At 45.6% G+C, this 26,387-nt stretch overlaps 1 protein-coding gene across 1 annotated transcript in view; it reads right to left on the bottom strand.

Moving 5' to 3' along the window:
* Window positions 1-19,644, bottom strand: part of LOC144128611 (cell adhesion molecule Dscam1-like) — a 396,470-nt gene extending 376,826 nt beyond the window's left edge. Inside the window, exon 1 of the mRNA XM_077662146.1 lies at window positions 18,879-19,644. Within this exon, the coding sequence (XP_077518272.1) occupies window positions 18,879-19,068 (190 nt within the window). The 5' untranslated portion in view covers window positions 19,069-19,644. The remainder of the gene's footprint in view (window positions 1-18,878) is intronic.
* Between the last annotated feature and the right edge of the window lie 6,743 nt (window positions 19,645-26,387).

The following is a 26,387-nucleotide window of genomic DNA, read 5'->3' on the forward strand; positions in this document are numbered from 1 at the left end:
GCTCCGCCGCGGTGGCTCAGTGGTTAGGGCGCTCGACTACTGATCCGGAGTTCCCGGGTTCGAACCCGACAGCGGCGGCTGCGTTTTTATGGAGGAAAAACGCTAAGGCGCCCGTGTGCTGTGCGATGTCAGTGCACGTTAAAGATCCCCAGGTGGTCGAAATCATTCCGGAGCCCTCCACTACGGCACCTCTCTCTTCCTTTCTTCTTTCACTCCCTCCTTTACCTTTCCCTTACGGCGCGGTTCAGGTGTCCAACGATATATGAGACAGATACTGCGCCATCTCCTTTCCCTCCAAAACCAATTATATATATTTTATCTTTTCGTTCGTGTTCAATTATAACGGCTATGCTGAACACATCATGATTAGAATCCTGCTACTAAAACAACTGAGCTAGCGAGAAAAACTTCCAATTTATTGCAGTGTTAGCACAAGTAAGCTGAAATTTATGCTCGTCACTATGCAGCGAGAGCAACGCAATGTCCTTAGCGGTACTTACGAGATCGTTATTTTGCTTTTATATTCAGAACTGAAGGCGAGCAGGCTTTGGGCCTCACAGACGCATTACGAGGGCCTCTCATCCTGCAGAATCGCGATCAGAGGGCGCAGTAAGAAATCAATAATGAACTGCAAAATTGTAGCACTAATAATTAGGAACCTAGGAATGGGGGATAAATCAGTTTTGCAGCAAAATGTGTTACTTCAGACAAAGCAGTTTGATTGGAAAAAAAATTGGCGGTGGTTTAGCCCTTGTTAAACCTGGAGTGACGCGATACCTACAACTGGCCGAGTGGAACTTGGTCACGCGACGAACCATGGGATCAGCCACGGCGCCGCGGCGCCGACAGCTGCTCATCACCACGTGACGAACCAGGTGACAGCGTGGCGGCGCAGCCACAGGGTGGGGCGCCGCCACGCTGAAGGCTAGAAATGCTACTATAATGAATCTATCGCTACAAAAGTCTATTAGTAGAATTTGTTGAAAAAAACAGCCCTTTCTCTTTCTGCTTTGAGCAGATGCGAGTTCTTCAAAATGCACCGATGGGCAACCTACTAGAAAATTGAAGTTATCGGAGGCCGTAAGCCACTTGTGTGAGTGGGCATGTTGATGCGAAAAGTTGTTCCTCGAACCAGTCCCACCGCCTAGGCGAACAATTTTACCCCGGCAGCCGAACCGCGTATTGTGACACAGCTATAAGTGAGGGTACTGAATGCCGATATTCTAGCAGAGAGCGAAGTTGAGGAAGAAAAAGTGAAGTTTTCTTTATAAATAAAGTACGCAGTACATATCTCTAGAACAGGGAAAGGAAAATAAATATAAATAATACTGTTGGCGATATTGAAAATGGATGCGAAGGTAAGATAGTCCGACGTTATATGAGAAGAGAAAGAAAGCTATTTATTTATTTATTTATTTATTTGTTTGTTTATTAATTTATTTTTTCTTTGTATGTTTTTTGTTTTTTCGTGTACACTCAGGGCCCTTCATGTATTATAGAGCAGAGTGGTTGCACAGCACGGAAACAACTCAAATTAACTAACTAGAGCGAATGAAGGAGACCAACATTTAAAAAATGGCTTGTATATATACATTCATAGCTAAGGCGTTCGTAAAAATAGGAAGAACAATGTGAGAAAAATGGCTCCCACTTATACAGTAGTGTCTATGACATTCTTGAGCTAATGGTCATCGGTGATAGTGGCCGTCGAAGCGAGAAGGTGATTCGACTCATTATGTGTGCGCGGTACAAACGACTGAAAGAAAGCATTTGATCTGCAGAAAGGGGTGCCAGTCTTATAAATATCATTTATACTTCGCGATGCCTGCGGAGGTCGCGAGATAAGTTTGGAGCGAAACCGTGGGTGATTAAATACTTTATTAAAAAAACTCGGTCGAAACATCTTGCGATATGTTGACGAGGATGGTGTGTTAAGGCTAAATTTCGTGGCACTGATACAAGCCCTTCTGGTATAGCTTCCAATGTCTCCGTTAGGTTTATTTAACCTCGATCCCAAATTGCCGTGGCGCACTCGAGTTTAGGCAGCAGTTTATGAAGGGGTCATTTTAAGTAAGAAGGGGCTTTGAAAAGTGGCGGCGTAATTAACCAAGCATTCGGTTAGCATTAGAGATTATACGTGCAATGTGAACTTTCATAGTTCGATCACAGGTGATGAGACACCTAAGGTACTAATAGGCGAGCCGCGGCTCTTAATGAGCAGAGTTGCCGCTACTTTTGCAGGTCAAAGGTCTGACCTGAGACCCAATATGACGTTTCCTGACAGAGGCTGGTCGATGGGATATGGCAGAAACTGAAGATGCTGATTGTACGTGCAAACTACCACCTGTATATTGTTACGGTGTGGGATGCCACGGGGTGGCCACGGGCCCGCCCAGAGAAATATAGCAGCAGTACGGAGGAGAGCCGGCGAAGCACGACCGGCGGCGGTGCCCAGCTTTCTCGTTCTATCTCCCTCGTGCTAGAGCCGCGCGCTCGCCGCTCGCCCTCGCTCTCCGCCTCTTCTTTTATTCCCGTATCAATATAGCACGTGAGGGGCTCAAATTGAGGGAAGGGGTAGTAAGTACGCGAGGGAGCTTTTGTCAATATGAGAAGTGCCTGATTGCTCGAGGTGTGTATTGAACGTATCATAAATACAGCTGATAACCATTCTAGAATAGCGCTAGAAGGATGAAGGTATAAACATGCACGAACAAGAAGACGAGTATTTGAACTACATAAAATAACGGCATTTTCTTCTGTGAAGGCATACTCAGAAGTAATTGGAAGAAGAGTTATTTCCTCGGTCTAGGTATATCGTACGCCAAAGAAAAACTGATAACGTCCGAAGGCTCGTTAAAGGAAGCACACGAAAGAAAACGGCAAAAAGCGAGAAATGAATCGAGAACAGCCAGGATGAGCTCAGCCTATAACCATGCCGGATATTGATCTCCTTCCCGCTTTTCGTTCATTTATTCTTTTTCCTTTTTCCCCCTTTTCTGGGTGTATCCTCTCAACCTTAAATTTAATCACGATAGGCTCCGGTTCTTTTCTTTACTTTGCAAAGTCGCTCGCCATTTCCGGCTGCAGCAGAAGGGGCAACGATGGCAGCGGCGGCGCACGCAGTACACACGGCAACACGGAAACTTCATTTTGCTGCCCTTCTAGGCGCTCGCCGCCGGCACACTCAATGCGTACACTGTCAGCGCCTAACAGCCCGGACGCTGGCACGCATCGCACGACTCACCAGCGTCGTTTTTCGGGCCGTCTTATTTTCCACGCTCACATACTCCCGTGCCTGTGTGCGCGCGCGCACACACACGCACACACACACACGTAAACACACACAGACAGCGAGCTTCCACTCCAATCGGAACCTTGAGAGCGGCAGTAAAGCCACCCCAGCCATACAGCCTCGCTACCACGCTGTCTCCCTTACCCCCTTCTATTTCTCCCCTCCGTATTCTCTCTCCTTCTCCGCTTCCTGCGCGTTGTGATCCGGCTCACCTGAGTCGCTGTTCCGAACTCCTGGTATGCATTGCTAGGAAGCACGCCAATACATCTTTTTCTCTTTTCTTTTTTACTTCCTATTTCGCGACCGGGCTCTCGAGATGCAGCTTCCGTGCGAGCGGCGCTGCGCTCAAGAATCAAACGCGTGCCGACGACGCTGCATTCTAAACAATAGCGAAGCGAAACTGCAGTAAAGTAGACGGGCGCAAGGCCGCCGTCGGTCGTCTGTGAAGACGAGGAAACAAACAAAAAACACGGAAAAGCGCATAAAGCGATGTGTGGATCGAGAAAATGGGAAAGAATCGTAAGAATAGCACGCGGAAAAAGGGGACGATGGGGAGAGGGGAAACCTGAGGGCGCGAAGAAAGCGGCGGACGGCGACGCGCGAGCGGAATGCGGAATCAACAGCGCGCAACATAAAACCTCAGCTATTTTTTTTCATTTCTTTCTCATGCGAAGTCACACTCAGATCGAACTGCAGCGAGACTCCATCCTTCGGCTTGCGCAGTGATGCCGCGCCTCTGTATTTCCTCTTCTCGGCCCCAACTCCGGTCCCCTTCCAGAGCCCCTTCGTGCAGACACAGTCAGTAGCTTTGTCGCCTTGGCTCTATCGATAGCTGTGCACTTGTTCGGTCCTGAGCTTCGGATAGTAAGACACGCCACTCGCCTTTACTCTGAGTTACTATTTTTCCTTACGTCTGCCTCTCTTTTCTCTCTGCATCCTGCTCTGGGGTTTCTGCCGATGTAGCTAGTGTAGTAATGCTCACCTTCTATGTTCAGGTTTGATCGGTCACTAGAAGGAGGTATACAAGGGTATGTTCTACGTGGAGAGCTATCTAGGAAAGGAAGCTATTTCTTATTTTTAGAGCTTCTTTTTGTCCCCTTCCTCGACGCTTCAGAGTCGTGAGGTGAAATAGGATACCAGACGCCAACTGATGACGGGGTATATGTTTTTTTGTTCTTATATGAAAAGAAACGGCCTTGAGAATGCAAAGCACACGTGTGCTTGCATACGCAGAGTTCCGCTTGGGCAAGACAAACGCTGCTCACCCCATTTCTGCATTAAACAAATGACAAATCGCAATGTTTTTCATGTGTCAAAGACAGATAATCGTTAGAAACAAAAAAGCAGCCATTATGTCGTTCACGGGATGTCGGGGCATCAGTTGAGAAAATCTGACACTGCGTACCTTCAGCTAAAGCGCATCGATCGCGCTGATCTGCCACCTAAGTCAAGCAGCTCACTGTGCGGAACCAGTTATGAAATCTCCCCCATTTTTCATAAACAGATCATTCAATCTTAACGTGTTTACAAGGTAGCTGATTTGCTTGTAAAACATTTAAGTAATCTAAGGCATTCTGTGGTGTGCACAAGAGATCGTCGGATTATTTTCGAACGCGGTGCGTCGACAGTGGTGTGCCGGACATCCGGGCGCGGCGCGTACAAGCCCACCGTTGCGCGTGCGTGCATGCGAAGGGTGTGTGCGAGGCGAAGGTGACAAAGAGCATGGCGAGCACGGGGAGCGGAGAGCTGACGTATCAGAAAAGCGAGGTGTGAAGGAAGACAGCGAAGCGGAGGTCGTGTCATTCAAGCGTGGAGGTGGCAGCCGTCGCACTTAGGGTCCGTGCTGCCGTAAACCTTTCTTGTATCACCGACGCAAGCCTCCTACGTCCTTTGCAAGTCTGGAGGTGGCAGCCGATGGACTAAGGGTCCGTGCTGCCTAAAGGCACCCTTGGATAGCCTGCTTTAATCCTCTGGCGTTTCGGGCCTTTGTCGACGAGATCTGGCTACGATTCTCCTGCTGCTGCGAAGTTCTTCGGGCTGTGACTTCAAGACCACCGGCGTCTTCCTGCAGTTTTCTCCGCTCCTAATACCACCTGGCGCTCTTTTGCCGCTTCCGTCGACGCAACGCCAGCGACACGTCGCAGTTCATAAACCCGCGTTCCATCCTGTCTGCAAGACATCCCCTCTTCACCTGGTATGCTCAGTACCGGATGAACCTATTTCCTTTATTTCTGTATTGCTGTACGCGTGTTGAGTGTGCGCTTTTCTCGTTTCCGCTTCTTATTGGCCGCTTTCCTTTAAATTATAAATACGGCTTCGTTTTGTTTTGTTTGTTCTCTTGCTCTCTTGCTCGAACCTTCACGCGATAGCGTTCCGCTTCGGAAAGTCGGGGACGCGCTACCTATTCGCGACACATTGACGCACCCACTAAGCGTCGTATTGTGTGAAAAAAAAACAGCTCCACGTGATATTTGGCAGCTGCGACGTTGTTGTAGTCACAACCACCCCGAGCTGTGATAATCTTTTTTTTTAATCCTACTAAAGCACAGAAGATCCAAGCGGACTACAAGAACTGTTGGTTACTTTACGGGTGCTGCCGCAATATGTTGCACACAAGTGACCTCCGCAGACAGCGGACCTCCACAGCGTACCCCCGCGCATGCTTTTTACACAATAAACAGATCCTCATCTCAACCTTGCCTTAAATTACGCTTAGAGGATTCACCCATGACAGCTGAAACGTATTTGTGCGCTTAAATATAATTAGCCGAACAATTTTTTGCTTTTTGCTGGTATAATGTTTCATTACTGAAGTCATTCTGGCCCACCAAAGATACGACACTTGAAGCCTTACAAAGACAAATACTTGATTATGCTTGTTGCACTAACATGCTTGTCATCGACAGCAGGGTGTTCCACTCATAAGGGTAATAAACAGGTTGCGTGACAAATATTAATAAATAAATAAAACTAGAAACTTAAGCTCCTTAGGGAGTGTGATGTCCCCCAGTGATGCAGATTAAAGAAATACTATAACAGCACCCCAGAAATATTTCTCAAACTAGACCTTAATGTCAAAGAAGCACTTCATAAACTGGTTATGCGCTTCACAATAAAACTTGCCCTTAAAGTTATCTCCATCCTAAAAAAAATTATCCTCAATTATAGCCAACAAGCTGGTGCTGCTGATTGCCCGAATTGTTTGGAAGGAGCTAAGCCCTGTAAAATTATGAACATAAGCACAGTATTCCTATCTACTAAAATAGGTCTCAATCCATACATATTTATGTGGATTAATACTTCAAAATCAGCAACCAGCGATTTCTTTACTTGCTGTTTCTGCAGCTATGATAACATTTTAATGAATTTATTTCGTCTTTGTTCTTTTTTGTTGCTAATTAATCACCCTTAATTGAGACTCTTCACGTGTCTCCATTCATTTGTATTTCATTCTTTCCGTGTAAAGTAAAGGACAAGCTCTAATATATTGAATTCGATCGAAAACATACTTCACATGTTCAAAAGACACGGGCTCGAATCCTAGTAGCGTCGGCTCCAATTCGATGGAGGCGAAATGCAAAACTGTTCGTGTCATTTGCAATGTCAACGCGCATTAAAGAACCCCTGTTAGTCTGAACTAATACGCACTAAAATTTCCTTTATATCCGACATCTTGCTTCGAGACGTAAACCCCAAATACCAACGTTCTTTACAGATTGCCCTCTTGCGTAATAGAAGCAGTAGTATTGGCTATTGCCAAGAGAAAATGAGGAGGAAAATATGCAGGCCTGTCGACGAGCACCAACTCTGGTTCTCTCGCTGCCACTTGCAGATTGAAGAGAAAGAGGGAACAGAAAAAGAAGTTAAGATAAGAAAAAATTATTGGATCCACACCGGAGACGTCCTGGTCCTGTTGTATACTTTGGTTCTTGTCACAGCTTGATCTTGACATGCTTTACAAAAGACAGAGTTCATTGCTGAGTGATACAGTGTCCTTGACACGCGTTACGGGCTATAAATGTCGCCAAGCAACAATCGTCAGGCGAGGTGCCTCCGCTCCGAACCAATTCAAAGCGAGAGTAAATAGCTCAAAGGGGCCATTTTTTCATTTCTTGTATCTTTCACTTGTGTCCTTCCAGACAAAAAACTCCTGGAAGCGCTGCCAACCATGCTGCCACAGTGGAAGAAAGGAATGCGTTGTCGTCTAGAGTAAACTTTCGAAGCCCTGCGGGAGGAACTCGCCTTTGTTGCCTATTGCACGAAAATTTGCATGGGGTTGCCAACCAGGCCGGACTGCCGTTCCCCTCCCTCATGGTGTGTTGCCTTCCCGAGGCGGGCGGCCGACCGCACCACGCCGAGACACGCAGGAAGTGTCGGGTTTTCAAAGCGGAACACGGCCGCGTGTGTTTTGCAAACCACTCCCGCCGCTTTGCTGGAACACGCCTCTCGTTTTCATTCCTCCTTCGTCTTTTTTTCTTTCCTTCTTCTTTCTCTCTGTCCTTCTCTTAAAGCACTCGACTTTGCAGTGTTGTTCACCTTCTTCGAATCGGCCTCACTTGTGCATGCGTGATTTCGGCATTTCAAAGAGGGCGCCTGCTTTCGCCACCACTCTAAACGATCGGCACGTACCGTGTTTTACTGGCTGGAAGCTTCCCTTCTCTTGCAGTTGCGTAGAAGCCTCAAATATACGGATTTGCATGAAACTCTGAGAATAATGAGACTAGCCGGCGCAAAATATTAAGCTTCTCTGTCTAGGAGCGTACTTTGGGAAAGAAAAGATTATGTTAAGAAGACATGTTAGATTACAAGTCAGATTACCGTGATTAGATAATGAGGCAAGAAAGGCACGGAGGATCAATTCAAAAATAGAGGACAGTTGCAGTCTTCTACTTCATGATGATATTTAGTGTTTTTTTATTTATAATGCTCACCTTTATATGTCTAGAGTCCGACTTCTTAAATTATTCAGGATTCCTGAGCCCCAACAGGGCTCATATAGTCATGGCTAGAGTTTTCACGAAGATGTTTATGAGAACGTCGCATCTTTAAACAGCGCTCATTCGTTTAGAAATAACGATAGACAGCGGTGCGGCAGCCAAAGCGTAAAGTTTATAGGAAATGATACATTGCCGTGGAGCCATTTCAGTATGCCGGCTCGGTTTCAGCGCTGCAGAGATGATGTTTTCAAACTATCCACTATTCGGATTTCTCACACTCGGAGAATCAAACCAGACAGCCACAATGATAGCGTTCGGGTCGTTTGGTATAGAATTCCCGTTCAATATTTTCATGTGCTGTTCCGCAAAAGGACCTAAATGAGACCTTCAATAAAGTACTGAATGAGGTTTGCTTCTAAATCGAAGAAGCCAAAGCTAAGCCTTTATTCCACGCAACATTTCACAGCACATGAAGACGACGTGCAACTCTGATGCCTATTTCGTGCCTATTTTTCACCAAAACGTTGCTAAACTAGTACAGTTTGTCTTTGATACAACATACCGACAAGTCTGGTCATAACACGCGTGCTTTCGTATGGTTTGTGCACGCTTATTTGCACACACTTCCGTCACCAAACAATGAGAGCTGTGAACGAAAAAACGCGGTTTTACAGCCTTGCATAGAGACGCGTGCCCTGGCTTTGGAGAAAGCACTTTGCATAGGCAGTGAGCTCGACGCGTCTCAAGTGTTTACCTCGCGTCAGCGGTTTTCGTTTCCTTGGCCGGAATAAGCTGCGGAATTTTAGAATTTCGAATACCCTGCGCTCACTTTGTTGTTCTCTGTGCTATACTTTTATCCTCGCAAGGTAAATCGATGGCTTCTCTGCTGTCCTTTCGTCGTGCTGGACGCTTCTTGTTGCGTGCGGCGGCCTACAATCGATCTGGCAGCTCGAGCGCTGTAGGCTTCAACCTGAGACATCAATCCAAGGGAAGTATTTTGTGATTCATTTCTTGCTTCATTCCAGCGGGAGCTAGACGGGTGATTTATATGCCACGGCACGCGTTTCTGTTCTCAATTTTCTTCCTGAATTTTTTTTCTATATTCTTTACTCTGAATAGCGCCGCGAGCCCGCCGTGGGAAACTGGTAGTAAGGCGCTTTTACGCTTCAGGAGCTTACCTGGATGCACATATCTTCTTTGAGAGTAGTCCTTGCTGTGATACCCAGGCTTCGCTAAAGACGGTGAGCTTGCGCATAAACTCGAGCAGAGCATGCTATATTTTCTTTTTTGGTCTGCTATTAACTGTTCGGCTCACTTAAGACCCGCTCTTAACCACCTGCGATTTTCAGACACAGCTTGACGAACAATACGCAGGCGCTAAATTCATAAAAAAGGCTGGTTCTTTTTCGCGTGTTCGATAAGGTTTTCTGTGAATGAGTGGATCTTCTAGTACTCTGCATCATCAATCATGTAAAGCGATCAAACTTTACCTAAAGCAAATTTACTGTTCGTGGCTAGTTTTGTGGCTCGTAACGATACTAACGGGAAGTAGCATTGGACACTCAGCTATAGGAAATTCAGCTGAAAAGAAAAAATAACGAGAAGAAGTCCTCTGAGCATAGCCCTGTAAATCACCTCTTTTTCTTCTCCAAGTTTTCTTTGCTTCGTTGTTATTTTGACTCTTAGACTTAACCGCAGCTGAGAACTGAAGTTGTTCTAAGTTCTCAGCTGAGAACTGAGAACTGAAGTTCATGACATTTCAGAGGTGAAATAAAACGAATATCAACGTTGCCACTTCACATTCTCTTCTGTCGCCATCAAACCATGCAAAAAATCTTAAGGATTCAAACTGAAGTTTGATTTGGAACGCAAAGATCCATTCGCATGTTGAAGTTTTTTGGCACCACTAGGGCTACTGCTGACATCTGGAGCGGCATTTTTTCCTCGGTACTATCGCAATATTGTGCGCACCACGAAAGCAGTGCCCCTGTCACTTAAGAAAATCCTGATGAATTAGATCAAATTTGGTGCTGAATATGAAATGGAAGGATAGCTAAGAGCTTCTGAAAATAGCCGCGTGCGTCATGGACTCGTGACGTTTTTTTTTTTTTCTGTGATCATCGTCAACGCTACGAGACTCAGCCTGGTAGTGTCTCAGCTGTAGAATGTAACTACAAACAAAAGCTTTTCTTAGTGTTTCTCATTTAGTCCACAACTATAACCGCAGCGCCTACCCTGTGTTAGCGGTGTTTTCGCACCCACATGACTATCGGCGTCAGTAGCTTCAATTCACGTTGATAGATCGCATAATACCACTGGTAACAATCCTTCAATATTTGTGATTGCAATTAAGGCATTCACAAAGGTGATACAGCGCCCAAACCAGCGGTTCTTGGGGGGCAGCCTTGCTTGAATAATGGAAAAAAAATTCATTTGCCCATTTCGTACTCCGATTTTCCAGGCAGTGATGTTCATATTAGGGCACAGTGCACAATTCGGGAACGTGTGTACATAGGACATTCTGATCAGGATAAAGGTCTGACAGCATGTATTGAGTAAGAGTGAATGTCCTCGTCCTTGCCTTCTGGCGACAATATCTGCAGTACATGCGGCAGCCCGCTATCGGTGACGACGATAATAAATGTGATTTGATTTTGACAGCGCAAGGGCAGCTATGCGAAGGCGCCATGCGTAATGTTTTCGTTGTTCTCGAAGTAATATTATTGACCAATTTTTCAAGAGTTACATTCCAGACGAGCGAGCAACAGGCGGGTAAAAAGCTCGTACCTATCGGAAAACCGGTACGCACTGAGTGGAACTAGGGATAAAACCCCGCACCTGCCACATACGAAGCGGATGCTCAAAGAATTTGACAGTCCCTTTGGTGCGGGTATCGGCGAACCAGCATCGCGTACCGGCCAGATTACTCAACCTGCACACTTATACGGTATTTGAGAGTGATCTGACGCTCCTGTAAAAGCGCAGATAATATCGGGACCCTTTTGCTCTTACTTATGCTCCTAACCACTGTTCCGGCATGATCAGACCAGAGTCCGATATTGTGCGATATACTTTCCGCGATTCGAACCGTTTAACAAAGTTGCAGCGCAATCACCCCCGGCAAGAATTCTAGTTGTGTTTCTCTTCGAAACGTATCAATTGGTTGAAGCACGGCTTTGCCTGAAACAGTAGCTTGCTATGTACTAAAGGTAGGAAGCTGCCTTCCGTTTGATTCAAAATTTTGTGGAAAGCCAGGCGCTTGACGACTGCCAAAACGAATAAGCCATCAAGCTTCTCATCTGCCTCCGTCTTTTCCTTTCGACAGTCGAAGCCTGCGGCTACGCAAAGGATGTATCACTATCGACGCTCGACTCCTAAAACGCGCGGTGCGGTCAACGCCCGGTGGTGCAAAACAGTCCTTGGTTCGAGTTGCAATGCTTGGTTTATGAACCATATTTTGCACTCACATGTGTATTTATTACACGTGCTCTTCTCTCCCTCTCTTTTATTCCTTCCCCGATACCCAGAGTAAGGAAACATGGCGCCGTTTTGTGAGGGTGTCCTTTATTACAATTGACTACCTCCTTTTTATCTCTCTTCAATACTTACGTTAGCCCATCCTCGTTTCTAGTATATTGATCAAGTGATTTGCTCCACAGCTTTGGACCACAGCCACCTCAGCTGTTATCATGTGCGACTTCCTGCACAAAAACATGCCGTCCGCAATCACATTTCCTGCCCATTTTATATATTTTCCTTACGCATGTTTTGACCCCTTAGTGCTTTCAGACTAGTGCTTTAGCTCTAGGCCGACCTATCTTTAACCGCTTTCTTGTTAGTTTTGTCATGCGTGCAGCTTTTGAAGTGCCCGCATTCGAATAAAAGCCAGCCTTGTCAGCCAAAGGCGCAGACGGAGCTTAGTAAGTTTTACCGCCGTGGTATGTTGCATGTGAAAACTGCAAAAGTTCAACTGGTCGTCAAAGAGTGTTGCCCTGCAGGGATATGTGAACTGAAAGCAGGAAGCTCTCGTCAATGTGCCTTCTGCCTCTGGGTAATCTAGTTTTTCTGGAAAGTGACCGTTCACACAGGGGAGGACAAAATGGTGCAGTACAACAGCAGCCGTCGTTACTTTAACGCCTATAGGAGGGAGAAACAAAATATTGTTGGTTTTCATTTTTCCGAAGGCACATTGCATTGCGTCTGCCAGCACTGTCGCCTTTTCATGAAAGTGAAGACTCCTATCAAAATTCCTGCCATGCTACTACTTTTCTTAAGCTGTGAATTTAGCTCATAGTGGGCTCATTCCGACTCTAAGCCAGTGGCTAAAAATAATTCTGCAGGGAGGCTAACTCGTTTCGGATGCATAATCATTTTCTTTTTATGAAACATTCAGTTTTGTCATCGTCATGCTTTAAATAGCTCGCGGTATATCGCAGCGGGAGAACTTTCAACTTAATTCCCCTACCCTGATGATACTATGATCATGTAGCGGCCTTTCTAGCCATGACACTCACCATCGCACACATCAGTTTACTTCAGGCTGAGCACACTACATTAGGCAGGCAGACAAACAGCGCACTGACATCCCCTGCGACAGGCTCCCTCACATTTCCCTGCTGTAATATTCTCCGCACAACCCGGCCCAAGAACCTTCATGACCATCACATGAGGAACGGTCACGATGACAGCCGTGGAATTGGGTGCGCAAATCCGTTTGCACGAGAAAAGAACTTCCGAGCGCATGCAGGCGGATGGTCTCCGCAGTTGCTCAAAATGAGCACCCCCACCGTGCCTCTAGAATGAAATGGCATTATGCAACACTGCCGCCGTTCCCATGACACACACCCACCAGGACATCACGCACTGAATTGCACCCAAAGCACCTACTGCCGGCTACTCCAGACGTACCCCCTCCCATTCCCTCACTTCGCCCATGCCTTCTACAAGAACCTTACGCACAGCACTGCACCACCTGCAGCACCACCCGACCCGCCCTCTACTCACATCCTCTCCGCGCTCTTTCAACTCACACCACTTCCTCCCCCCTCCTCCTGGAAGACCGCTCTTCTGGCCACACAGCCCAGCTGCAACTCATCGAACGAGTCATGCTGGAGGGAGCATCCAGCGCGCTCCTCGAGTCAAATTTTATTTTTCAGCACTTCGCATCTCCTGACAGCTTTGATGTTGAAGAGCAGGAAAGCAAATAGCCTAACGAGGCCTTTACGAGGCCTGCACATCAGAGCGACATAGAGCTAACAAGATGCACAATGCCGACTAAGGGGCCCTCCCGGGACTCGAATAACACCATCTGCCGGGCTAGTTGGTTGCGATCTATATGTATCAGCAGCACGAACACAATCAGGAAAACGATGTAGACAGGACATAGCGCCAGGACAAATCCCATGACTCGCTTACTCAGTATTATTTAGATAATAAGTATTTCCGGCTTTTAGTCGCTTTTGCGTAGTCGTCGGTGTCGTCCTGTTCGCATCGCATCTCGGGCTATTTTCGCAGTGGTCAAGAACAGCACGCTTGCCCTTGGTCACTTGACTACCCTGAGTACGCAGCTTTTACTTCATGGTGGGTGGAGTCATTGCCGTCTTGTGGGGCGCATGGTGGAAGAATACGCCGCGAAACTCCTCGAATAGCGCATCAGAAAAACTTTTAAATTTGGTCAAATTGACTGCTGTGGGTGACGAGCACTTATCTCCAGTCGTCTCTGCGGTCGAATTCATGAAGCACGAGCAATGTTTCCCCTGTCCAATAACTGCAATTACCTCTCGAAACCTGTCTATTGTAGTCTAAAACATCAAGAAGCACGTGCAGTAATTTAGATTTTAGCAGAGAGTTTAGTGAGATAGTGATTTCGCCCACACGCACGCAATAGCTTCACCTCAGAGAGGCATATACTCATGGTGCAAGAAACAAAAACGGCAGAGAACAAATAAAGGCAATAGCAAAATTCAATATTACTAATTCTCGTTGTTTGATGATTTTCAGTGAACTCAACGCCAAATTCGTTATACATTGAGTCGATTCCTCGGTACGATTCCTCGTCGTACTGTTAGGGTAAGCGACTCTCATTTGCAACCGTAAGCCTTAAAAGTAACAGTATTTGTGATGCGCTTAATGAGATGCTGTGCTTGCCCTGATACTTTCTCCAGTATGGGAACTCTACTTTCCTTTCTTTTTTTTTACAAATGCATTTTGTGATCGACTGCAAGACAGATTTGCTTCGCCTTTGATGTTGTAAACAGGAGGAACGGGCATTTACTGCACATTACGCTAGCTAACAAAAACGGTTAAGTGCATTTTTGTTTACAGAACGTTAGTCATTCCACAGTCACTGTATTATACTGTTTCAGTGATACTCGTTCGAACTTAGCAGCAAAGGAAAGAACACAAACGTTCTCAGTCAAAATTTACCTGGCGCAGCGAGCAGCAATTGTACAGGGACTTCCATGGTGGCCGCTAAGCACTCTCTCATTCATGGGTCTGTAAGCCTCTGCAAAAGCACAAATCCAGACCGAACTGCGGTGTAATGTGTGAGGCGCATACAAAGAAGAAGAAAAAACAAACAAGGAACTATTGAGAGGCGAACGGCATGTAGAACGCTATGTTATTCCAAGTTGAGCTGTTCCAACCGACAAATCCCATCATCATTCATTTACATTGGACTCTCAAAACGCCCGTGGCGAAACTGAAAAACAAACGCGTGTTAATTAAGGCCCCGGCGCGAAGGTTTCTTGTTTTTTGTTTATGGGTTTCCCACCGACAGCGGCACCTTTATGTTTGTCCTGCATCCTCCCCCATCCCTCGCATTTCTGGTCGTGATCACACCTCTTTTGGAATTTGTTTTTACAAGTCGATGCTGCACGCGGCCTGAACGAGCGGTGCACAAATAAACCCATGTCGGTGGCAATCGCATTACGAATGCACAGTGCTACGGCTTCTCGCCGCGCCCACAGCCAGCTCCGACACAGCAAATAAACAGCAATTACCATTTGTTTTCTCTCCGTCTTCCCCTCTTCTTGCGTGGCAAGCATTCTTCTCCGAAACGGGAACATGAAGTCATTTCGGCGAAGCCGTGAGCGCCCGCAAATATCGTTAAAATTAGCTCTAACTACGGCCTTAACTCGAACGCTTAACAAAGAAGGGCGAAAACGACGTTTAAATGGTCGCGTCGGAAAAGCACTAAAAACGCGTTATGTGCGGCGGACGTCGCGCGAGCGACGGAGACGTAATTTATATGCTCTTCCGACTCATTACTTATTTGGCAGCACCAGCAACAGACGGGTCGAAGCTGCGTTCCTGCTGAATCGGTTCTTGCTGCTACTTGTTTTCCTAGCGAGCTGTGTGGTCCTGTTGCACTCCTTGCTTGCGCCCCTGACAGCCCGGCAAGGTGTCAGGGCACGCTGGAGCGGATGCTGTGTCAGTGTTCGTAAGGTCCCGTTTTCGTTCTTTTTTTTAAAAAAAAATCCCGCTGCTCTTTGCTTTGTCCCCCGATGCCCGCGGCGCGAAGTACCTTTCCTAGAAGAGCCTCAGAGATCACAGGCGGGATGGAGGGGAGCGTGAGGTCTCAACATTCCGAACCCGAACGCGATGGTGCCATCGCGTTTCGGCAACGACTGAGACGCTGTTGCGCCATCTACGCACGGCGCTGTTTATTTATCATCATACGTGCCATAAAACTTTTACGCCGATCGTAAAACACAGCCCGCTGCGACACGCAAACAAGCATTTTTTTCCTACGTGTCGACATCGATGTTCGATGCTGGAGAATAAAAATAATAAAGGATGAAAGATGCTTTGTTTCACGACCACGTCATTTACACTTCCGACTGTGTGATGAAAAATACAAAAGATGGTCCTTGCTATGAACGAGCACGGCCCACCAGAAGCCACAGTGACTAAAGAGTGAAGGTGAAGTTGTGCCACTTTTTCGTTGTCAATTTTAGAGAAATATTTTTTTCTCTTATCATTTGTGACTTATTCTGATCTTCCATTATGCGGACATGGGTGATTAATCCAGAAACAAAATATATATTTATATGTAATGGGCTCATTATTGGCTCTAGGGAAGAAAACTAAAAGCGCGGTCGTTAACCCTCAAAGTAGTGAGCAGCGTATTGTGAAATTTCACCGCATAGCCCGTAACTCTTGTCGCCTGCATTTTCACTGTGGTTTGAAGGTTAGCTTTCGCATCTCTGAGGCCATAAACAATGTTTGCAAACGTGATGTTTTGCTGAAATGTGCTGTTTAAAGAGAGCGATGTGCAAAAATACCATCGTGTTTTCCACGTGCCGTTAGCTGTGCATAATCTTAAAATCGGGACTCGGAAAGACTTGCTTCACGAAGGCTGTGATTCTCCTACCGTTATAGCCATAAAAAAAAAAACACTTCGAGGTGACATGTATGACAATGATATTGATGCTTACAATGTCACAATGTATCCATCCCGTAGTTCTCGGAATCATCTCATCGTCCAGCCGTCCAACATAAACCACATATAAGCATAGGTCTAACATGTGCGGCTTCCAGTGTATACTAGGGACGATATTACACGAAGAAACAAAAAAGTCGTGTAAGCAGAAGCCAGCTCTTATCAACGCAAAAGCGCGTAGCCATCAACCAGTGACACGCAGTCTGCGCTGATGGGCTGCCAACGCTCGTACAGAATTACGATGTTTACTCCTCTATCATTCTTTTGTGACGCCTAAAATACGGCTGACGCTGCAGGCTGCGAAGCGGAGGAAGACCTGGCTCCAGAATTATTTAATGCGAACGACGTACTCGGGTGGCCTTTCAGCTTTTATTAAAGAAATAATGTTTTACGCAGCATATCTGTCATTTCCGCGCGCTTAATAGAGATAGCTAGCAGCCGAGGCACTGGCTGTAAATGAGGAAATGTCGCCGACGGCGCTTTTACTCTTAAACAATGATTAGGCAATGGCGACGCAACGATGTCATACGGAAATGGTTTACGACCCGGGTACCAACATTGCTTGCATTATTACGATGTCTGAGCCTTGCTTGCGAACGCATCTGTGAATAAGTTACGAATCACCGTATACATAGCAAAGCTATTACTGAAGTTGCTCTTTCTTCTCACGGGTGGGCTGGCATAACAGTGTAAGTTAATGGCGCTTAAGAGCAAATCAATAGATTCAGCTTGCGTGAATCTCAGAGGGCAGGGCTGACATTTCCAATAATTGAAAAGTTGACTCTTTACTTGTTTATTACTTGTGAATGTGGCTATTGCTTCAGCTTTGTCTATAAGGTCATTATGGAGTTTTCTTTCGTTTTAAATAAGCAGAAATTGTCAAGTGACTATATATTGTGTGTCATTATCATATGTTGTTATAAATGATAGGCTGAAAAACAAGACCTCATTTCTACTAAAAAACATACTTTTCTGACTAATACTCATCGCATCTCTTTGCGATAACAGTACGCTCCGTAAGTATAGTTCATGATATGCGTGTACAGATTACGATGAGTGTCATTAACCTGCACTGTTCTACTTGTCATGAAACCTAAGCAATGAGCCCGCAGATCTACACAAATAGACAAAACTGATTTTAAACATGTTCTATCCCAAGTGGCTTCTTAGCTTCTTTACTTTATTAGCTTTTTACTAACTCTTCGCTAGTGATTAACAGGAAGCATATATTTGCGTGTGCTGCTGTGGTAAATAAAAGCTCCCGATGCGTTTCCTAGAAATTCCCTGAACCGATCTTCTTTTTTTTTTATTTTGGGAATATATATAATAATGCACGAAAAATCACGTGAATCTGAAGGCGTATGCATAGACCGTAGACTTAAACACGAAGAGAACTTAACAAAGGTTTTCTTATGTTTGGACTAGAAGACTAATCCCCCGTCTAAACATCACCACAGCTCTAATATATTTTGAGCGTTTGCCTGCCTGCTTTATATATATATATATATATATATATATATATATATATATATATATATATATATATATATATATATATATATATATATTGCGTGTTTGTGTGTGTGGAGACTATATAGAGCAATGGCTTCTTTCGACAAACCAAACTAGTACGGCATTATGTTCGGGCGTCCCAACGTCCCGATTCTGCATCTAAGCCATTAGTTTATTTCTTTCTTAATGCAACATGAAAGGATGCAAGAGTAATTTTCTTTTGTTTGTGTCAGTCCATCGCTCAAGCGAATAGTTTAATGGCCTTACAATGTCTTGTTCAGCCTGTGTCTTTCAGCGGCCGGAAGGCGGCCTCCCTAATCTTAAGAGTGGCGTGTTTAAATGTGAATAAAGCTAATCGTTCAGAAAACGAATAGAGAAATAATGTTTGCGATTTTTATATTGAAATAAGCGTAGATTAACAATTTTTCTTGTCCTTGGGATTTTACTGAAAGATAAAAAAAGTTGCGCAGAAAAGCAAGCCTGCACATTTACTTCTATGCTGTCTGCCGCGTTAATGCAATAATAATGATTGAACCTGAATAACGCACACATTGGAATGTACTACTGCAAAGAACAGGCATTATAGTGCTTAAGAATGTTTGAATATTTGAATGAAGCTTCATTAACCTTTCATATTTACGTGCCACAAGCTTGCCATTCACACATTTCAGACGCCCGTAGGGATACATCTTACCATTTGCAGAACTCGAAGTGGACATCGATGACAGAAGTAGCAACGCGCACATTGTACGTAGCGACAGCTGAAGCAGTGTTATCCTGAACATGGCTGGAAACCTAGGAGTCCTCTTGGGAACTAACACCATGTCCTTACAGGCAGTGTCATGAGATCTGTCAGTTTCTTTGGAGCGCTTCGCCATTTTCATGGAGAGTACCAAGTGCACCACAGGTTGTCGCACAGCCCCAGCTGCACAAGTAGAGGGCTCGATGCCTCACAGTGAATAGGAGCTATGATTTCGCGCAGTTTATACTTGAAAAAAGCACTGTAGTCCGTGGTCGCACGCACATGAGTTATCTAGGTCTCTACCTTGAAATAGTATCGACCCCATCACTGACAACAGACGCGAAGACTTTGGTGCACGCAAACACCAACAACGCGTATCGTCCAAAAGACCGACGCAAGCGGCAACAACTTCCTCCCGCCCAAGAGTCAGTAAAATCACATCCTCAAAAGTTACTCCCGACGAAAGACATACTTCGAAGCACTCTTCACTTAAGGATAGCTCAAGTCATAGGCGCAGCAGTTGGAAGCGCCGAAATAAAACACGAGGATGACCACGATGGTATCGATGTCTTCGCCTTAAGCCGGCGTGCAGTGCGGCGTCGGCGTCAGGCGGCCCGCTGGCCGAAACCACGCTTTCCCGCCGCGCTGCAGAAGGCGCGCGGACGTTGAGAACCTTGGGAAAGCTGTGTGCCCGGCTTGCGACAAGCTGCACATTTCTGGCGCGGCGGGGTTTTGGGCCCGAACGGGTCCGCGTGCTCCGATCGATCCTGGCGTCGAGGCTAGGGGCGCGGACGTGCGCATGCGCATCAGGTCTCAGCTGGCGGCTGCTTCGGGAAAAAGAAAGACGGCGGGGAAGAGGGATACGGAACAGGAGGAGGAAGGGAGGAAAGGAAAGCAGAAGCAATAAAGCGGGAGGTGGGGAGAGTGAGGCTGGCGAGGATCGAGAGTATCGACACTGGGGAAAGCGAGGAATAAAATGTGTGCGGAGGCTGGGCGTGTGACTTGATGCGGAAGGTAGCTGCTCCCCCCTCCCACCTCCCGTCTATGCCTTTCTTTATTTCTTTCTAATGTGATCCTCAGCGCTCGGTCGTCTTTACGGAAAAAAAAGTGGCTGTTACAAGGAAAGAAAGAGGAGAAATGTTTCGGTTCTGCAAAGGTGTACGGTATTGAGGAACGCTGAGCGTTTTCAGAAAAAGACAGCTGCTCTCAAAAGACGACACGGGTCTGAAGGGTCGCTTCGGAACAGTTCAGGTTAAGCCCCACATATTAAACAGGCAGCGCTAAAAGTTATAGCGGACTAATCTGTTGCGAGAAGCGTATAAAACTTCTTTATTGCCGCAGCACTGCGTTTGTTTTGGGAACGCTAATGGAAAGTAATCATTTTCCATCTCATTATGATACAGCTCCGAGCCATAGTGTGCGTCCATTGAAATAAGTAAAAAGGTTATAATTATAGAAACTTATTAAAAGTTAAACCTGCTATCCTCCTAATTACAATGTGCTCTATCTAATGACATTCACAGTACTTCTTATAAGTTTAGACAAAACAAATCGTCCAGCGTGTGCCAGGATAAAAAAAGATATTATTGTTATATACTGCATTGATGCAGTCATTAATTCGTCCCATTTTGCCGGTGCAGCTATTCCAGCATTTTTTCACGCTAAAAAAAAGATTGCAATTTTTTCAAGTAAGCTCGTTCCTGAAGGCACTAGGAATAAACGATTAGCTTGTTCATACGTCATTAAACGTGTTCTCTCTTTGTCATTGGTCGCCTGCGCCTGAGGCGCGTAAAAATAACTGCGAAACTTGGCACCTGAGAATAATACCTGTAAGCGTATCGAAGCATTTCCTCGGTACCCACGACGAAACGGCCGTGAAAGATTTCACTCTAGTTCTTCACACGTACGTGCTATTTGGAGCCATCTTCGACACAGCTCCCGACCATCTCCACCAGGACTTTTTCAAGGATGGCATCAAAGGCCTAATTATGACTTTCAGGACAATAGATGAACCCCCACTTGGCCGCAATGGCAAAGCAAGGTTCGATAGAGAGAGAGAGAGCAGGTAGGGATTATGTCTTTTTGGAATCGCTTGCCGGCTATTTATTTCGTTTGTGTGTGCCTTTCTTAACGCAACAGCGTTAACGTTCCTCTTATGCTGCGAGCCCGGCAGCGCTGGCGGCGTACCAGAAATGCAGATTGGTCGAAAAGGTTTCGGTAATGACGTCGCGTGTAGTTCGGCCGGCTTGAAAAGTTAATAAAGCATAAGATAAAGCGAATATAAGTCGCAGCATGGCTCAAAAGTCATACAACACAAAAAAAAACGCGAAGTAAATTTATAGCACTTGAAAGAAAATTCGAATGAGGTGAAAATCGAACCCGTGGTCCTTGGATCCTGGGTTAGACACGCTACCTCTAGGCCACCGAGGCACTATTTTTTTAAGCATGAGATTTATTACACTGAAATATTGTTCTATTTACGTGAACTATTTACAATTTCATTGAGAAACGGCACAACACACAGCTACACAAAGGCCTGGGAAGAGGACACTCGACGGGAGGTGACCCTGAGCACACCACCAAGAGAGAGTGCTACGCCGGTTTAAAGTCTGTCTGTTGCTATACTTCCCTCACATGAACAGTCATTTGGCAGAAATACGATTTCGTCAAAACGAGGGATTCAAAGTGGCGGTCCATTATTATAGTTTTTCATAAGCTGTGCAGTCCAATCAGTAAAAGGTTCATCAACATACTGCACTCAGGTAGGGCATTGTATGGTACCAGGAATCAAATTTTGCCTTTCAAGTTCCGCTGCAAGACATGCTAGAACAGAACTGCGTCCTTACAGTTGATGAAGCAATGTTCAATTGTTTTAGGAACAGCACCGATGCTTGCTCCTTGGCTTGGTAAAGAGATGCCTTGTGTGTCTTGTCGAACATTTTGCCTGCGAAGTGGTATGCAAAGAGGACCCCAGACCGCTGAACCGCGCCATTAAGGCTATAACGTTATACACTTAAGGCGGAGCAAAAGTGTCCCCATTTTTTTTTTTGCATTAGCTTGCACTCACGTGTTCTTTTGTGCACGTGGGTCGCGATGGTTACCGGCGTTTGATTTCCGGTTCACTTCACCTGCCCGCACTGCCACGTGGGAAACGATTGGCTAATCTGTTCGAACGCAGGTCACGCAGTATGGAATGGTCCGTCGTTACCGCGGGCCCCACAGTAGCTCACTCTTTTGTTTATTTTTATGTGGCTGCTCGTCTCCACTCCATCGCAGAGAGAATGGCAGCGAGTGGCGTTGATTTGGGAAGGGCCCTTGAAGCACCAAGTGGTTGGTTGGTCGGTCGGTCGGTCGGTCGGTCGGTCGGTCGGTCGGTCGGTTCAACAAGCGCTTTCCACATCTCGTTTCCCTGCTTGCTTCTCTGTCCGGTAGGGATACGGAACGTGAATGTCGGGGAAAGCAACATCTATACCGCATTTTCCGCATGATAGCCCCGCACCCGATGTATAGTCAGCAAGGCCAAAGTTCGGCCTAAAATTAAGAAAAAATGCTGCAGAAGCACTTAAGACTCCTTAATTGTCGGAAAACGAAACCATTGCTGACCCTGGGTGCATTATTGTTTACGCGTAATGTCTCTATATGCATTAAAGTCCCTTCTACGAGTTTATGAAAGCCACAGCGTCGTACAGCGTTCCGGGTGGTATTGACGCCCGTAAGACACCACCCAGAACGATATACGTCGATTGGCTGCAACGCAATTTCGATAGAAAAGTCTGGCAAGGCGTACATTTGAAGGTGCATATGTCATTGGGTCAAATATCTGTCGCAAGCTAGCCCCCAACTTCACTAGCGCATGTTAGTTATGTGCAACCAGAAATCATAAGGCAACACCCGTACCGCTGTACGACTAACAGTTGCAACACCCGTACCGCTGTACGACTAACAGTTGCGTCACAATTTTGCTACGATTCTCGGAAAAACTGGCGCCACATTGAAGTCGGTAAGTGTGAAGTATATATTGCCAAACAAAACGTATAGGATTGTCTGAAGTGACGATGCTCGGCTTTCCGTGTGCGATTTTTCCTTCCCAACTGTTTTTGCCATCGCTGCGATTTTTTTTGCACAAACTGCTAGTATGCACGTGCACACACGCACATAAGCCGTCGGCTTTTCTCGTAGTGGTAACAGTAATGCTTTCGCATTTCATATTTTCACTAGATAGCCCGCACACAGGGCAGAGACCGCCATGACGAATTTCCGCTGCTGAAAATTATTTTTTTCTAGGTGCTCCGCAAACAGTATACACTAGATAGGCAAAAATTGATCTCCACCTCATTTCTTTCTTCCTTGTAGGAATTTCACTCTGGTATTTCAGGAAAGCAGCCCACTTGCGTACACTTTTTTGTCGGCGTCTCTTTTGTTGCTGCTTGGTTGCGACTTTAGTGCTTGCACACGCTCGACCACACTGATCTTGACAGCACCCGTGAATGCTGTTCGTCTTTTCGTAGCCATTGCAGCTGCTATTCTAGGACTGCGCCGCCGCTGGTGTTACATCTTCATTGGTGCGTTCAGATATATACTGATTTATTTATATTCATCTAGAATTCGCGAGTGTGCTCACACATACACGCATTGAAAAGCTCCCACTCCATGTACCGTGTGCAGCGTTCGCAGCTTAACGAAGTTTATTTGGCTATGCTTTTTAGCCCCGGTAAAAGGTCGCAGTCGCACTAAGGCCATATTTTTTGTTTTACATTGAGAGCCACGCTAGGCATTTTCGGATCCGACAAATGAACTGAGATAATTAAATCACGCATTGTCTGCACCACTCGAAGGTTCAGCGTTTAAACATGAATAATCCGTGGACTATAGTCCGAAAGATACCGTAAATCAGTAATAAGGAAGTAATTTCTCGTTAGCACCAAGCGCAGCCATACGACTAAAATGAGCAGCTATACATCTTTCACAGACACTTCGTAGTATTAGAAAAATCTGGAGTCTTAAAAATTTTGAATGAAGAAATTATTCCAATCTACTCCTGAAAACTGGTGCCAGCCTTCTGGGCTGCTAAGCGATTAGATGTTTTAGAACTACATCCTAAGCGATTAGATGCATGATCCTGCCTGCGAGCCTTCCATGAGTAGGTGCTCTTGCCGTGGCTTACTTAGCTAAATTGGCTGACGCATGCCACGCGTGACGTTTCCAAAGTGTGGAAGCTCGTGCTAATAGAAGCAGGCAGGTGGCATGTAGAAAGTGCTACGGGTGCATCTGAAAATGGCTTGCTCCTCTCGCTAGGCTTTGTTATGGCGCTGTGATCGGCAGTGATGGTCCACACATGCTTAAGAGAAACGTGAGCCAACCCACATTTACGCGTGAGTATTTTGCAGATTGTATTGTTAGGAATTAGGTCCCAGCTGTGCATGATTTCAATATTCGTTTAGGCGGTGCCGCAGGTGTGCAAGAAGTTTAATTTTCCTTGTTTCAACACATTCATCACTGTCTTCGTGCTCCGCACGTACCCAAGAGGAGAAATATTAACGTTTTCTTTATTTTTTGGGGTTCCTCACAGAGAACTGAAGTTTCCAGGCTTCTAGTGTTTGAAAATCTCCTTTCCAGGAAAAAACAAACAAACAAAAATGTTGACACAAGATAGGTTGCAATGAAGCCACTAGCGCAGGAATGAATTGAAAGCAATAAAAACCAGGCAGCACAAACAATGGTCTTTTCCCACCAAGCCAAAGAATTCGATAACGCAGAACGCAATATCTCGAAGTCGGGGAAAGCTAGTTATCCGCACCACCGAAGTGCGGTCCGCCCGTAGCGCAATCTTGATCACAACGATGGGACACGCACGATATCGCCGAAAGTAGTGGCGATTGAGAATAATGCTTCAGCAGCTGTTACTAAGCTGCCCATGCAGGCAATGAACACTAAGCCTCACTGGCTTCCCATTTAACTGGTGATTACGCCTCGAGGCCACCACCGAGTGTGGCGATCCTAGCAGACGTTTTCTAATCTTATAATATAGACCATACATCACATTCAGCGCTCTGCAGGTCAAAAATTAGGACGCTAGTTTATTCTGGCGCTACTTGCGGCCGTGAAATCAAAAGTCCCGGGCTGCTCAATACAGTATTGGCAAAGTTGTTGGCTGCATGACGCCAATAGCTTCTTCATCCTGTCACCACGTCCTAATTTTCACAAACTACAGGAATTGGTCAAGTTTTGCATCACAGTTTTGCGGCTGTATTTATTCTGGATTTCGGATGCTAGCAGCATAAGTTGAAAGCATCACTTCAAAAAGGCTAACCACAAACAAGGAAAACACAAGTGCAAAAGATTAACTAAACAAACAACTTGAAGTTTGTCAACTTTTTCAATTTGTGTTCTTTTCCCGCATTTCATGCTTCAAAATGTCCAAATGATCTAAGCGGCCAGTGAAAGAAGAAGCACATACCGTGGCATGCCGTTGGTCAGAAGGCTGCGAAGTTGAATGTCAGCCACAGTGTTAATCGCGTATTCTGAAATCATTCTTTATGACGAACTCAAAAATGGCTTCGCACCAGTCAAGCGTGTGATAGTTCGCCGCCATCTGGCAGTCGGACGATCATGGCACAAGATTTCCTTCATATTCGGTGCTTTCTGTTCGCTTTAAAAAAATACTAATAGCATGAGGAAGATAAGACGCCAGAAAAAAAAAAAAACATGACTCTGGCTTGCGATCACGTTTGTTAAAGTCCAAGTGTGGATATAAGTATGTACTTTAATAAAATAGAAACACAAATAAAATGGTGCTAATTGCCTTTGCACACCATTTCATAAATGTTCAGTCTTTGGATCTGGACCTTGCTCCCCGTATTTCAGGCACTATACGCAGGGCCCTTCGTTCTCGAGTAACACTTTGTTTCACCCGACTCTTGCTCGCCTGGAAGATCGGATTTCTCCCCACACAGGTGCTTTCAAGAAAATGTGGTTTGTCAGTGGACAAGGCTGAGGCAACCGCACAGAATCTAGCAGTCGCCTTGCGCACGCCTGTCCTGCAACTGTGCTGTCGTGTTCGCAGTCAACTGTAGATGATTTTGAACTTCTTTTAACTATCTTATACGGGACTAGGATATATCTTGGGATAAGGAAAAAATAGATTTTGCAAGGGAGATGTCAGAATGCTGGTACTGAAATCAAACATCGTTGAAATATGCTCCTTGTACAATCAAAGCACAGCTTCAAGGCACTCGTACGCTTTTAACTGGTGCCTTGATTATAGAGTGAATACTATCGCGGTGTATAAAGGCGCCCAAGCCTAGTACAGGCATGTAAATGCTGGCTATGGGTAACGCACAGGATTCAATACATGTAATTAAAAAATAAAAACGAAGTAGCTGATATTTCAATTTTCTTAAAGCAACCTGTCATGGCAGCTTCCTTAAGAAATTGAAGAACAAAAATTCAGAGCACTTTCTC

The sequence above is a fragment of the Amblyomma americanum genome, chromosome 4, assembly GCF_052857255.1.
Source record: "Amblyomma americanum isolate KBUSLIRL-KWMA chromosome 4, ASM5285725v1, whole genome shotgun sequence".
Lineage (NCBI taxonomy): Eukaryota > Metazoa > Arthropoda > Arachnida > Ixodida > Ixodidae > Amblyomma > Amblyomma americanum.